This window comes from Marmota monax, unplaced genomic scaffold (genome assembly GCF_021218885.2).
Source record: "Marmota monax isolate L192 unplaced genomic scaffold, Marmota_monax_Labrador192_F-V1.1 WCK01_AAM20220418_F8-fsc00021, whole genome shotgun sequence".
NCBI lineage: Eukaryota > Metazoa > Chordata > Mammalia > Rodentia > Sciuridae > Marmota > Marmota monax.
In genome coordinates this window covers 25,965,270-25,979,626 of record NW_026695228.1, presented here as the reverse complement: position 1 = coordinate 25,979,626, position 14,357 = coordinate 25,965,270, and the positions used below count along the sequence as shown (strand labels likewise).

The 14,357-nt window shown below is 52.5% G+C and overlaps 1 protein-coding gene across 7 annotated transcripts; it reads right to left on the bottom strand.

Moving 5' to 3' along the window:
• Positions 1 to 39: 39 nt before the first annotated feature.
• Positions 40 to 14,092, bottom strand: Rgl3 (ral guanine nucleotide dissociation stimulator like 3). 7 transcript variants are annotated; one of them, XM_046436440.2, is made up of 20 exons: positions 13,992 to 14,092; positions 13,465 to 13,578; positions 12,595 to 12,821; positions 12,377 to 12,430; positions 12,000 to 12,214; positions 7,438 to 7,577; positions 7,136 to 7,351; positions 6,476 to 6,579; positions 6,302 to 6,386; positions 5,109 to 5,165; positions 4,918 to 5,007; positions 4,687 to 4,719; positions 4,485 to 4,606; positions 3,713 to 3,808; positions 3,546 to 3,614; positions 3,367 to 3,460; positions 2,605 to 2,733; positions 2,403 to 2,517; positions 1,338 to 1,457; positions 40 to 140 (listed from the first exon to the last, which is right to left on the bottom strand). In XM_046436440.2, the coding sequence occupies exons 1-19, from the start codon at positions 14,022 to 14,024 to the stop codon at positions 1,339 to 1,341; spliced, it is 2,112 nt and encodes a 703-aa protein (XP_046292396.1). In that variant the 5' UTR covers positions 14,025 to 14,092; the 3' UTR covers positions 40 to 140; position 1,338. The 7 variants fall into 7 exon arrangements, 5 of the variants coding, with proteins under 5 accessions (XP_046292396.1, XP_046292395.1, XP_046292394.1 ...); XM_046436439.1 differs by lacking the exon at positions 40 to 140 and adding an exon at positions 169 to 961 and having other exon boundaries at positions 1,317 to 1,457; XM_046436438.1 differs by lacking the exon at positions 40 to 140 and adding an exon at positions 169 to 961.
• Between the last annotated feature and the right edge of the window lie 265 nt (positions 14,093 to 14,357).

Sequence of the window (14,357 nt, the reverse complement as noted above, 5' to 3'; positions counted from 1 at the left end):
TTGCCTTGGCATTTCTCGGTGTTCAGTCTCCACACCAGGGGAATGAAACCCAATCCTGATTTCCCAGAACCGGTGTCAGTAGCACTGGTGGGATGTGAGCCTGCCTTGGAGTAGGGCTATACTAATTGTTCTTTGAGCGACTGTAACAGAGAACCAAATAATAAAGGCTTAAGAAAGATAGAAATTTATTTCTCTCCTATGTGACAGTCCAGTGGCAGCATCCTAAAATGGCAGCTCCAAGGTCGCAGAGACCCAGGCTCCTTCCAGCTTGTTGCTCAGTCATTCAGAGGACATGGGCCACTCAATCCAAGATGATCCACTCCACATCTTCATTCCAACCAGCAGAAAAAGGAGGGAGAGGGAGATATATACCCCTTCTTCTTTCCTTTTATATCTTATATGGCCACACTTGATGCAGGGATTTAGGAAATGCAGCTTTAACTAGAATGGCTAGCTAAAAAGTCAGTGACTCTATTACTATAGAAAAGGGTAATTGGATTTTGGGGGATAACAGTCTCATTCTCAGAGAAAACCACAGCCAACACACAGCAATAAAATTCTGATATCTTTTGAGTCCCTGGATCCAACTGTGCCTGAAGCCAGACCCAGTTGCCTTCTCAATTACATGAGCTATCAATTTTCTTTTTGGTACATACCTATTTGAATAGGATTTCAACTACTTAAAGCAAAAAAACTCTGATTAATACAGTGAGATATAAAGCGCTTAGTGGATGTCCAGCTCAGACTAGAAGCCCGTGGTGGGCATGTTAATATTTTTATTACTACGAATCGTTATCACTACTTTGCAGTGGCCGCTCGGCTCCTGGTCTGCTTTCTCCACCGGTTTCTTCTTCCTACGGGCAGTGAGAGCTCACGTGCTTTTTCTGTCTTCACGGCCCTTATTGACTTCTGATAGGGTGATTTCTTTCTGTTTCTGATGCAATTTCAAATCTTCACTCTCCTATATACACATCAGGAAAGACATTGCCCTCCAAAAGTCGGGGAGTGCCCCTACACCCTCCCTCCATGTGCAGCAGGGTCCACTCTGGCATCCACAGTAACTATCAGTGCCTTTCTCAGGGTTCTCGGTTTTCTCTGCCTTTTTGTCACCATCGTGGCCACCCTGCATGCTAACATCACGGGAATGAGGGTCCAGGACTCAGAGGTCAGAGGGCCAGGGGCTGATGGGCTGAAGTTGAGGCGGGGTTACCAGAAAATACAGAGCCCTACTAGGGGACAGAGGCTTTCCAGGAGAGGGGTTCCCGGCCCCCATGGCTGTAGAAGCCAGGTCCCAAGTTGCCCAAGGGGCCTGTGACCTGGAGGGAGGAGAGTGCCACCTCAGCTTGTGGAGGCAGAAGGTGTGTGCCGGGTCCCCTCCTTCTGCCGTAGCACGAAGTCCCCAGGGACAGCTGGACTCATTGCGTAGAAGACGTTGGCATTGTCAGGAATCAGGAGCTCTGGCCAGGCATGGAGATGGTGGTGGGTTCACAAAGGACCTGGGCAACTTTCTATCATTTGTTCTAGAGCCTCAACAGCCTTGGGTCCCTCCAGCTAGTGCTGACCCAACCTCATTCTCTTCTCATTGGGGACAGTGACAACTCCCCAGCGCCTGGGCCACCTCCTGCCATTCCTGCAGTGGGGTCTAAAGTGCTCACACCACAACTCCCCGCACACCTCCCCCTCCCCCTACCACTTCCCAGCCAAGTTCAGGCTGCGGGCACCATGAACTTGGGTGACTTGCTACTTCCCATCTGCTCGAGTTCATGGCCTTTGCAGTTTCATACATTCTTTCCCAATGTCCAGCCACCCTTCCGCCATGACTCTTGTCTCTCCTTGTCCAAGACTAGACAGCCTCTGACCTGCCTCCACACTGAACAACCTCATGCTCTCTGCCTTGGGTTCAAGAGCATGTGGCTGTCTCCTCTTCCAAGTTCAGGCATCTCCAGGGTCCCCAGGGTGAGCCTCAACAACCTCGTTTCCTCCTGTATCTAAGCTCAGACACCCCGTCATCTTCTGCCCCTCCAGGTTGAGCCCCCAAAAACTCATGATCCTACAAATTTAAGGTTACACAAACTTCTAGTCCCTCCTTGCATTTGACCAGGACAATCTCATTGGCTCATAAATTCTAAGAAGCCAAACTTCAGTGCCCCCTCCATCACACCAGACCAGGACAACCTCCTACCTGGCTCAGCGTGAGGGTGGGAAATAGTACAATGCTACCTGAACCCACGGGATATCTTCCTCCTCCTCTCCCCACCCTGCTCCATCTTACCCCTAACTGTGCCTAAAACACCTTGTGGCCCTGTGAGCCCAGGTAACGCTGGGCTCCAGCCTTGGCCCTGGCCAGACCGCTACTTTCCCACCTGCCTCCCAGTCTGGTGCTCCCAGCTGTCCCTGCTCACCCCTGTCCCCAGGAAGGACTTGGAAGAGCTGGTAGTCACGGGCCCAGGGCTGGGACACATTGTGCTTCTGTAGGGCTCGCTGCACGACACTGGGGGTTTTGTCCTGACTAGTAAGCTGGAAGAGGGGGGCAGGAGGTGAGGTGGGAGGGCCCCAGCCCCAAGGGCAGGCTGTCCCCAGCAAGCCTCCAGCCCAGCCCCTCACCAGGATGCTCCGATAGAGGTTCCCATGGTTGTTGTCAATGCTGATGCGAATCACACGGGCCTCCGAGCTCTGCTGCCCAGGGAGGGGGATGCGAGGACTGGTCAGGGACAGGTCCGGGCCCAGGGGCAGCTGTAGGCAGTGGGGGGGCAGAGGCATCCGCAGTGCTGATGGGTGGGAGACCACAAGGCCCCTCCCCCAGTGGTCTATTCAATAGGCCCAGGGTCACATTCCCCAGCACACACAATCAAACGTCCCTCCACACCCCCAGAGTCACGGACACACAATTAGGGGACACAAGCAGGCCCACATATGCGCCAGCCCATCATACCTAGACCCCGTCTCCCTGTTACAGAAACAAATGTGCACATGACCCAGATACACACAGACCCGCATTCACAGGCAAATCCTGTGTACAGGAAAGCAGTATGTGTTCACACACGCTCGCGCCTGTTGTACACCCGCAAGCCCATGCCAGTGAACAGCACCGCCCACGGTGTCCAGCCCAGTTCCCTTCAGGTGTGCAGGTTCCTAGGGACACACTTGAGTAAGAGGGTGAGTATTCTGCAGAATGCCCTGCGGGTGAGCAGGAGCTCCCTCCAGATCTGTGCCACGAGGTGGGTGACCGATCAAACAGGGCTATGGAGACCCACACGGTCTCTTGGATGGACCCCTGAGAACTCAACGGGTCCCACACTCCTGTGTTACACACACACACACACACACACACACAGCCCTCCATGCAAACACAGGCAGGCGTGGTACCTTGCTGCTGGGGCCCTGGGGCCCTGGAGAAGCAGGGGGTCCAAGATGACGGTCCTCAGATCTAGGGCTGGATGGGGGGGACCCTGGAGACAGACTGGGGGGACACAGAGCCTGAGGTGGTAGCGGCCCTGACCCCTGGCTCTGCTGTCTCCAGGCTGTCTTCTAACTGGGGTACCCACCTGGAGGTGGGCGATGAGGGGTCTCCAGGACTGCTACCAGAGGACGAGTTTTTCTCTCGGGACAGCTTCCTGAGGATGGAGACAGGGGGTGAGGCTGAGGCCAGATTCAGCCCTGGAGCAGCCCCCCAGTATCTGCCCATGCGCCCCCAGCAGCCCCCAAGACTCACGCACTAAGACGTTTAGTGAGGCTGATGCGTCTCTGGACACGCGGGGAAGTGGGACAGGACGCGGCTGGTGGCTCGATGACCCGGGAGACTCGGTAGCTGAGGGATCAGTGTGTTGATGGGGGTTGGGTCCAGGCATCAGAGAGAGATGAGGAGACAGGAGTCAGCGTCAGTTGGGGTCAAGTTTGGGTGTGGGGGGGGAGAAGCTGGTAGTTCCTCGGGGTCAGGGAGGAAAGCAGGTCAATGAGGGATTAGGGCTCTTTAGGATGGAGTGGGATGGCTTGAGTGGCAGGTCTACAAGGATTTGCAGAGTGAGAATAAGATGAATTGGGTCAAGGCTAAAGTTCAGGACCAGGTCATTACTGGGACCACAGTGAAGGTCATGGATTTGAGAGAATGAGAAACAATTGGGACAGTTGAGTCTAGTGGTCAGGAAGACATCCAGGCTAGGTCCATTGCTCAGAACCAGGGGTCAGTTATTAGGGTCATAGACTCAGATGGCAGAAGTCACGAAGGGACTCATCATCAGATAGGATCAGGTAGGGAAGAGGACAGATGGACAGTTGTTGCAGGTGGAAGTCAAAATGGCAGGTGGGGTCAAGTGTGGGATTACAGGTCAGTGGTGACCCTTGAACTAGGCTGGAGGTCACAGGTTGGGACCCAGGCTCAGATGTGGGTCTTGCAAGGAGCCAGGGAAGTGCACTGGGTGAGCAGGACCTTGCGTGTGATCCAGGGTCAGCTGGGGTGGGGCTGGGCTAGGCCGCAGGGTGGTCACCTCTGCTCCTCGCTGAGCTGGCGCTGGGCACGCAGGGCAGCCAGGACAGGTGGGTGGGGGCTGAGGCTGTAGCTCCGACAGCGCCTCTGCAGCTGCTGGATGCGGGCCAGGATCTCCCATTCCTGAGGGGGCAGTGGCTGAGACCCTGCCCCGCTGCCCACACCTCAGGCCACCTCCTTATATCCTGCCCAGTGCCACTCACCTTCCTCCTCTTCTCAAAGTTGATCAGATCCCCCTGGGGGCAAAGTTTACTTGAACTAGAGCCATCAGAGTCAAGGTTAAAGGGTCAAGGTCAAGAGCTAAGATGTCAGGAGCTCCACTGTGCTAAGGGAGCTGGGGTCAGGAGTACAAGGCAGGATCCAGGGCGAGTGGTATGAGGCCTACTGTGCTGGGTGGGGTACGTGCAGCTGGGATCAAGGGTCAAGGGTCAGACCTCCAACATGTCCGGCAGAGCTGTGTCCAGCATAACCAGGTCCGTGAGAAAGGTGCCAAGGTAGGGAACAGGACCTGGGGGCAGTTTCTGCTGCCCCCAAAGCTCTAGTCACTAGCCGTCGTCACTGACCCCATCACCTCCCATCCCTCCCCAGGTCCCCCTCGACCCCCATCCCAAACTGGAACACTCACTGAAGGTAGGCTTCCTGGAGGGTTGTCCTCTTGTTGGGTTCCCTCAGTGGCCTCCTCCTGTGGGGGAGGGAAGGACTGAGTGGCCCTGGGATCTCCTTAGACCCTTCCTCAGAGAGGTCACCTCAAGACCCACCATGTACACCCCTCCTTCTTTCAAGAATCACAAGCGAGTTTTCAAGCCAACCCAAGGAGGGGGCTACCCCGGGGAAAGTACACGTGGAGAGAGAGGGAGAGCAGGGGTGATGGCGGGCACAGAAGGGAATCCTTGTCCCCAGCCTGGATGGGACAGGCCCACTGGGAATTTGGTTCATCATTGCTCTGCCTGCTCCTCATGCGGTCACTGGAGTAGACAGTGCTGCATTCTGCATCTCCCTGTCCAGGGCTGGAGTCCCCGTGCTCCTGGGACAGTGATCATGCCTGGTTGGTGGCACAGCAGGAATAGCACCTGGTACACAGTAGATGCTTAGGTAGGGCTTGTCCCTTGAACTCTCATTATTTGAATATGCCTTCACTAACAAGGCATTTATTGAGCACCTACTGAGTGCCATTCACCATCCTGGGTGCTGAGTAGACAGCAGTGAATGAGAGAGACAGAATTCCTGTCCTGATGGAGACGGAGGGAGGGACAGCTGCAGCCAGGCCAAACCCATGACAGCAGGACAGGGACAAGGGCAATAATGCAGGCAGGGGCATGTGGAGATAAGGGGGCGCAGCGGGGGCCTCGTGGGGAAACTGAGACCTGCAGGAGTGAACAAGTCGCACACTTATCTTGAGGGTTCCAGGCCTCACACTCCATCTATCTGGATTCTAAGAACCAGCTCCTGGTTGTAATTAGAACCTAACTCTTGCCTAAAACGAATCCAACTTGTTGGCCCACATTTAAAAATCTTGCTTATCAAGGTAAATCCCCAGAACAATTTTTTTTCCACACTTGGCTATGACTTTGACCTTCAGTAACCTTCCCTCATGACTTCTTGGATATTGTCGAATGAATAAATAAGGTTGTGGCCCAGTGCGAACTCTAATGGAAACAGCAGAGAAAATTAAAATGTGAGGCTGAGTATGGACGGGAGAATTGTCACTGCTGAAATGCAAGTGAAAGGACATTGTGACAAGGACAAGACGATGCCTCCTGCCTGGTCCCAAGTCCCCTTGCTGGGCCTGGGATTCACTGGGTTCCAGTCTGTCTGTACCTGGGAAAGAATCTCTCTGCTACTGAGGTGGTTGTTTTCATCCGAGAAAATCTGTGAAAGTTTCCTGAAAGTGGATAACGGTTCCCTGGAAGGACAGAGAGGGGTGGTCAGGGGTCAGGAGCTGAGAAGGTCAGAGCTGGGATGGGGTGGCCCCCACCCTCAACCCAGGCTCACCGGCTCACAGCCCCCCAGCTGCGCTTGAGCCTATAGATGGGGTTAGACTGCAGGGCAGACAGGATGGCTCGCAAAGAAGAGAAGTTCCGCAGTTCTCGGCAGCACTAATGGGATGGGGGTGCTGGTCACGTCCCTAGTCTGACTCCCAGGAACCAGGCACCTTTGATCTTGTGACTTCTGACCTCAGGTCAGACCCCCAAGTCTCGCCCCACACGTGACAAGCTAAGCCTCTTCCTTCTCCTCTGGGAGACCCCTCCCTCTCCGGACTCGGCCGCTCCCTCTGAACTTGGCTTCTCCTGGTCCCTGGGTCCTAGACGCGTCAACAGCCCCTCTTCTGGACCTAGAACCCTCCTCCCTGAACCCAAGTCACCAGTCACCGCAGGTATCAACTTACTTCCCCTCCCATCGCCTGGACACATGCCCCTCTCTGTCCCGACCCCCCCCCCCATTTCTTCAGGCTCCGGCCTCACCTCTGCCCAGGCTCCCTCAGGATGCCTCCAGTCTCCTTCCCTCCCCATCACCCCCACTCTCAGCCTCTCAGCCCAGCCGTCCCAAGCTCCTCCCATCTCTAACCCCAACTCCTCTCCTTCCCCCGCAGGTGCCCTGGCCCCGCCCTGTGCCCCTGACCCATCTCACTCTCTTCCGCCCCTCGGCACACACCTGGGCTATGCGGATCCACTTCTCGATCCGCTGGGCTCTCTGCGCGGCTGCCAGTCCCGGCGCCCCGAGCACAGAGCCCAGCACACAGCCGGTCACTGCATTGAACTGGGCCACAGTGGCACGCACAGTGGGGGCAACGCCTGAGGCCCCGGGGCGGTCCCGCTGCGACCACACCGAGCCCAGGCACTCGCAGGAACGCACCCGTGAAAAGAGCTCCTGGTCAGGGGAAGGCGCGTAGGGTAGGGGCTCGGCAACCCGCCTCCCCTCTACATCCCCACCCTGCCACGGTCTGCAGTCCTCACCACATCCATAAGGGTCAGCTGCTCGGCCACCTCGCCCACACTGAAGTCCAGGAGCTCGGGACCTTCCCGCCTCGGCCCTTCCTCCTCTTCCATGAAGCCCTCCGGAGAGTCTGGTCTGGGGGACTGGGCCCTGGGAGGTCCTGAGAATGATATGTGGTTTAAAATGCTCACTTTGGCCAGGCACGGAAGTGCAGGCCTATGATCCCAGCAGCTTGGGAGGCTGAGGGAGTATGATCGAAAGTTCAAAGCCAGCCTCAGCAGTTTAGCAAAGCCTAAGCAACTCAGTGAGACCCTGTCTCTAAATAAAATACAACAAAAGGGCTGGGGATGTGGCTCAGTGGTTAAGTGCCCTGGGTTCCGTGGGGGGAAGGGGAATCAAAACCCTCAAATTGAATCCAGAGTTGCCTGTGTGATCTTGGGCAAATCCTTTTATGCTCAACCTCACCTCCCTCATCTATAGGGTGAATTCCCTGAGTATTTTAAAAGATGTAATAGCAACAATAATGAATACCTCACTGGGGGCCTGGGGTTGTGGCTCAGTGGTAGAGTGCTCGCTTAGTATGCATGAGGTACTGGGTTCAATCCTCAGCACCACATAAATGTGAAATAAAGATATTGTGCCCACTTAAACCTAAAAAATAAATATTTTTTAAAAAATTAATACCTCATATGAATTAACTTGCTAGCTCAGGGCACTAACTCCATTGAAGGAAGTGCTATAATTTATCCACCATTTAAGGTGGGGAAACTGAGGCACAGAACAATTTGCCCCTAAGTCACACCTTCAGTAAAGGGCAGAACAGAGATCTGAAGTGGAAAGCAGGATTTGGAGGTTGTATTAAGATCAGACTCTTCTGTCCTCTTTTGGAGAGAGGGAAGATTGTTGTCAGAAAGTTCCAAATTTAGGGATGGGGTGTAGCTCAGTGGTAGAGTCTAGCACGTGCAGAGCCCAGGTATTCATCCCTAGCACCACAAAGAAAAAAGTTCCAAATTCAAACCCAGGCTTGTCCACCAGCCTTGCTGTGCAAATCAAGATAAAACATGCCGGGCTGGGGATGTGGCTCAAGCGGTAGCGTGCTCGCCTGGCATGCATGCCACCTGGGTTCGATCCTCAGCACCACATACAAACAAAGATGTTGTGTCCACCAAATACTAAAAAATAAATATTAAAAAAAAATTCTCCTTCTCTCTCCCTCTCTCTTTAAAAAAAAAAAGATAAAACATGACTTTTAATCTCTTTGTGCCTTAACTTCTTTATCTGAATTGTTTTAAAAGAGCAAATGAGTTATGCATACCAGACTGCTATAAAGTATTCCATAAACCTGAATGATTTTTCTGTGGTGGGTTTCAATGGTGGCGCCCCCTAGGGGACATTTTGAGGAAAAGATCTTGCTTCCTGGAAGAATGACTGCATAGCTAATTTAGCCACCCCAAAGCCAATGGCCCTCCAGAGATTTGTATTATGGGAAAAATCTATTTACTATAATTTGCACCTAGAATCTGATTGTTTTGCTCATAATCAAATTGTTTTGGCTTCAAGGATGCAAGGACCTTGAGATTCTGAACTTTGTTTGTTTGTTTGTTTGGAAATTGCAAGTATTATTCACCATTTGGAAAGCAATGTCACCATTGTCTATGTAGCTGTCTTTGCATTGTCAGTGCACTCTCTGGCACTAGTTGGTGTTTGTGGCTGTCACCTTCACTGTGATACTACTACAGGCAAAGTCACTGGACACCCTCATCATGTGTCCAAGTGAGTCATGCCAAGGCATTAGTACACCAAAAACATCTGTATGCCAAGCCTGGTGTTGCACACCTGTAATCCCAGCAGCTCTGCTTGAGGCAGGAGGATCGAAAGTTCAAAGCCAGCTTCAGCAATTTACTGAGGCCCTAAGCAACTCAGCAAGACCCTATCTCTAAGTAAAATACCAAAAAGGTCTGGGGTATGGATCTGTGGTTAAGCACCCTGGGTTCAATTCCTGGTGAAAACAAACAAACAAACAACAAAAAAAAAAAAAAAAAAAAAAAACCATCAAAACCTGTTATTATTGTATAAGTGACTTTCATTATTTCTCCTTCATATGATACTATCATATTGTCCTAAAATTATCTTTGCTTAATTATCTCTTTCATTTCAAATTAGACATGTAGCATTACAAAACTTTAATTTTTGTGAGAGTTGGGGGGAAAATTGCACCTAAACCTAATCTAATGTTTAGATTTTTGAGCAATGAGGGGGAACAGAGGAACACCTGCATGGCACCATGGGAAGCCGGCACGTGAACCGAGAAGAATGTGAGACACACCTTAGGACAAATGACCCCCCCCACACACACACACACAGCATCCAAGAAAAGGCAAGGGAAGGGGAGAACTGTGATAGAATAGTGGAGACCTGGGAAAGAAACAGTCAAATTCCTTGAGTAGAATTTCTTTGCATTCCAATTTGAAGAACAGAACATTGTAAAACAGACAATTTAGGAACAATGAGGTTATCTGAATATGGACTTAAAATATGGTAAGTATTTCTGAATTTCTTGAAATGTTTATGGGCATGAAGGTTATGTCTTAAAAGCCCTCATCAGTTACAAGTGCATACCCAAGGTAATTAAGTCTGAGACATCCCTTTTTTTTTTTTTTGGTCTAATTGAAAATTGTTGAAGTTAAGTAATAAGTGACTAAATGTTTTTTATACTGGTCTCTCTACTTTTGTATATGTCTGAAGTTTTCCATAGGAAAAAGTAAACTCAAAGATGTTATGGCTGGGGTTATAACTCAGTGGTAGAGCACTTGCCTAGCACATGTGAGGCCCTGGATTCAATCCTCAGTACCACATAAAAATAAATAAATAAAATAAAGGTATTTTGTTCATCTACAACTAAAAATAATTACAAAAAAAAGTGTGTTTCAGACACTAGCACATGTTAGGTATTCAATAAATGTTCATTTTTCTCCTCTGACCGCAAGGGGCTTACAGCCCTGCTTTTTAAAAATGTTGATTTTGTGTTTACTTGCAGTAATGGAGATAGAACACAGGATTTTCCCCCATGTTAGGCAGGTGTTCCACCACTCAGATACACCTCAGGCCCTTTTTTAAATTTTTATTTTGAGATGAATTCTCACTAAATTGCTGAGGCTGGCCTCAAATTTGCGATCCTCCTGTCTCCGCCTCTCCAGTAGCTGGGATTGCAGGTGTGCACCACGTCCCACTACAGCAGATAGAATTTTCTGCCATGGTCAACATGTGCTCTACCTGAACACTTCAGTGTGGTTACCAAGCTTTGGAAATGTGATCAGCATAATGGCAAAAGTGAATTTTTATTTTAAAAAATTAACAAATTTAATTTTGATTAACTTAAATAGCCACAAAGGGTAGTAACTACTAACTACCGTATTGGACTATGTGATTCTAAAGACTTGAGATTCACTGATTAAACCTTGAAGGCAAGGGAGGGAAGGAGCGGGGTGCAAATATATTAACAACTGAGACTTTGCCACCAGGGATAGAGAAAGTGGCTGCCACTTTGGAAAGCAGAGAGGAATGTGGCCACTTTAATCTTGGGATTAAAGGATAAGGATTAAGGAGATAGAAGCTTTTGTGATAAGGATCAGATCAAACACAGATGGGTGAAAGCTGATACTCTGTAAGCAGGATACAATTATTCTGTCAACTAATCCATGTGATTCCTGCTCCTGGGGGCAGAGTCAGGACAAGACTAATATGATCCTCCTCTCCTGTGCTCACAGGCCACAGAAATGAACAAAAGCTAGAATCCAGGGAGGGATGTCAAGAGTGTTGTAGAGAAAAATAAGAAAGACTAAGTGGACACACAGGTTGGGAGGGGTTGTCTGTTAGGAGAGGGCCAAAGAAAGCCACTGTGAGTGAGGAGGTGACATGTCAACAAAGACCTGAGTGAGGTTTATAGATATTTTCCCCTACTCCAAAAATGTTCTATATCAGTGGTCAACAACTTTTGTCCTATAAAGGACCAGACAGCTTGCTGGCACCTAGTCTACAATAAAATATCAATATGACTAATGGTTGACATTTTATTATAAGTGGTAGATATCTAATAATGAAGGATCAGTAAAATAATACTATTGGCCAAGTCCCCATTGTTTGTTTTCTAACTGAATAACTTTCCTGAGGAATTGGGAGCCCTAGTCCATGGTTACATGGGCCAGAACCAGTGGCTGAATATTTAATGAATGAATAAAGAGCCTAATGAAATAAGCACTGTTATCACCACCCCCTCCCTTTTCAGTTCAGAGAGGTGAAGTGATTTATCCATGATCACACAGTCAGCAAATAACAAAACTGGGATTTGAACCCAGGTCCCTAGCCCAAGGGCAGAGTACCTTTGGATAGAGGGGGAGCAAAGGCAAATGCTAATTCTTTGATAAAGAGTTAAGATCTTCATTTTACAGAGGGGAGAACTGAGACTCAAGGTGGTTTAGAATCCTTGCCCAAGATCTGTGATTCTGAGAGTGGGGAGGAAGTTGGAAGGACAGACAGCATGGGACTGCCTTCTCAGAGCACAACGGGTACCAGAACCCCTCACCTGCCCAAGTCACAAGCAGCTCCTCTTCTTGTTGCTTTCCCTCAGGCTCCTCTGAGAAATCCTCCAGAAGCTTCTCTGCTTCCCGGGCCTCAGCACTCCCTGGGGCTGCCCAGCCCAGAAAAAGTCGGACACTGCCCAGGTCTGGGTGGGTAGGAGGGTCACAGAAATCCTGAGGGTGGTCCCGAAGCCAGGAGCCCAGCACAGATACCACAGCCCTGGACAGAGGAGCAGGCTCAGAGCTGGGCCCCGAGCTTGGGAGCTCCCAACCTTTCAGGTCAGCCAAGCCTCCAGCCCTCAGACCTCAAGACTGACCATTGACCTTGGAAATCCTTTCCTCCCTCCACCCCACTCATCCCCCACCTTTCAGGGCGGCCAACCTCAAGTTCTTATTGAAGCTCAGATCTTGTCCTTCCGTCTTCTTGTTCTCTACCCTGGGAAGAAGCCCTCATCAGATGAAAGGGGGGCGCCAGAGGGTGCTTAGAAGGAGGGCTCTGGGGTGGGGAGTGTTTCCTGGTTCCAAACCTGGGGAGGTGGGGGAAGGAGCCCAGGTGGGAATCTGGGGATGAGAACCTGCAGGTTTCTGAGGGCCACTGACCTGGAAGGTGGGGGCGGGGGCGGCGGTGGTGGCAACAGATATTCCAGCACTCGGGCAGTGGGCACAAAGGCCCTGTGGGTGGCCAGGAAAGCAGGCACAAAGCCTGGGTCCTGCTCGCGGTCTCCTGACACCAGCTCGCTCACCAGCCTCTCCAGCCGAGCGGCCCTCAGCGCCCGCACCTTGCTGGTGCGGTAGTGGAGGAAGGTATCGGCAGCGGGAGTGGGGGTCTGCGGGGGGCAGGGAGGGACGGCAGTGAGAGACCAGGAGAGCCCCCCCACGCCCCTTTTCATTCACGGCCATCACTAGCCATTCCATCTGATCTTGTCTATTCCTCTGAATCTGAATATTTCTGATTTATTATTTTGCTTTGTCCACAAAGGACTCTCCAGCAACCGGTTCCAGGCATCTTTGTCCTCCTGAGCTCTGACCTCGGTCCCTCACTTTGCCAACCCTGGGCTTCTGTGGCCCTCCAGTCACGCTCCACCGGCTGTGCTGAGGCCCCACCTACCGTCACCTGGCTGCTTCCAAACTTCACCGCTCTTTCCTGCTCTGACCCACTAAACCCGACTTCCCTAGAGCCGTCTGTCCAGTTCTGCCCTTACCTGGTTACCCCAGGTCCCGCTCAGGAACGCGCCATCGCCCGGCCTCACTATTTCCTGGATCTACCCCCACTCACCAAGCCGCCCCCGGTACCCTTCTACCCTCACCTGGTCACTTTTAAGCTCCGCCTTTCCTTCGAGCCCCACTGCTCCTGGCGGCCCAAGCTTTGCTCTCCAGCTTCTCCCTCACCCGGTCACTCCCAGGTCTCTCCGCTCAACCCGCCCTCACCTGGTCGCCTCTTGCCCCCGACCCCCCCAGCCCCTTCCTCACCTGGCTGCCCCCAGGACCCTCCCCCGGGCTCCGGCGCTGACTGCGCTGCCTGCGCAGGGAGACACTGTACACCGCGCCGTCCTCGGTCTCCTCACCCCAGTCCTGCAACGGCGCCTGGACGGGAGGCGGGCTCAGGACAGTCCCGGGGCCACGGCTCAAGCTAGCCGTTGGAACTCAAGCCGGGCCTTCCTGGGAGGTTCCCGCTTCCCGCGGGGGTCTACAAGACTCGGCAGGGCAGGTCCCAGGTAGTGCCCTCCCGCCCTGGGTACTCCTCCCAGGTTCTCAAGGGGTGGGGTGGCATTTGTGGAGTCCTAGGGTTCAGTCTCATGGATGCTTCTGATCTCTCCCTCAGATGCACCCAAAGACCCCCGCCCATGAACCAGCCACTTCACTGGGTTAAGAGCCCTGAGTCCCGAAGTGGGGACCCGAGGCAGATCCGATTTGAGTCCTAGGGGTGGGAACCTTAAGTTTTTGGACCGGGGGCGGGTCACCGGGTTGTGAGGTTCCGAGATCCCCAACCCCCTTACCAGGGCGAGCTCCTTGCCCGCCGACCGCTCCATGGCCCACACCCGTCCTGCTCTGCGGCGCCGCTGAGTGAGGCGGAAGGGCCGGCGGGCAGTGGCTGAGCTCTGGGGCAGGCGGGGCGGGCGGGGCGGGGCGGCCGGTCTCGCTTGGGCGGGCTGACCCGGGACTCTGGTGGCCCCCCGCGCGACCGCAATGCCCAGGCCCACCTCGGAGACCCCTGTTCTACCAGTGGGCGTCTATCAATCTGCCTCAGGAGAGGGCACGTCTGTCCCCGAGGGAGGGCTTTTTTCTCTATCCTCAGGTGTGGAGAGCTGAAGTTGCGTATAGCTAAGGGAGGGCAGGTATGTGTCCCCAGGCCGAGTCCTCTG

Coding starts and splice junctions, on each gene's coding strand:
- Rgl3 (XM_046436440.2), bottom strand. CDS start 14,024: ATGGAGCGGTCGGCGGGCAAGGAGCTCGCCCTG. Junction 5,166..6,301: donor GCAGAGAGATTCTTTCCCAG/GTACAGACAGAC, acceptor CCTCCCCCACAG/GAGGAGGCCACTGAGGGAAC. Junction 4,720..4,917: donor CTCTGCCGGACATGTTGGAG/GTCTGACCCTTG, acceptor CTTTGCCCCCAG/GGGGATCTGATCAACTTTGA.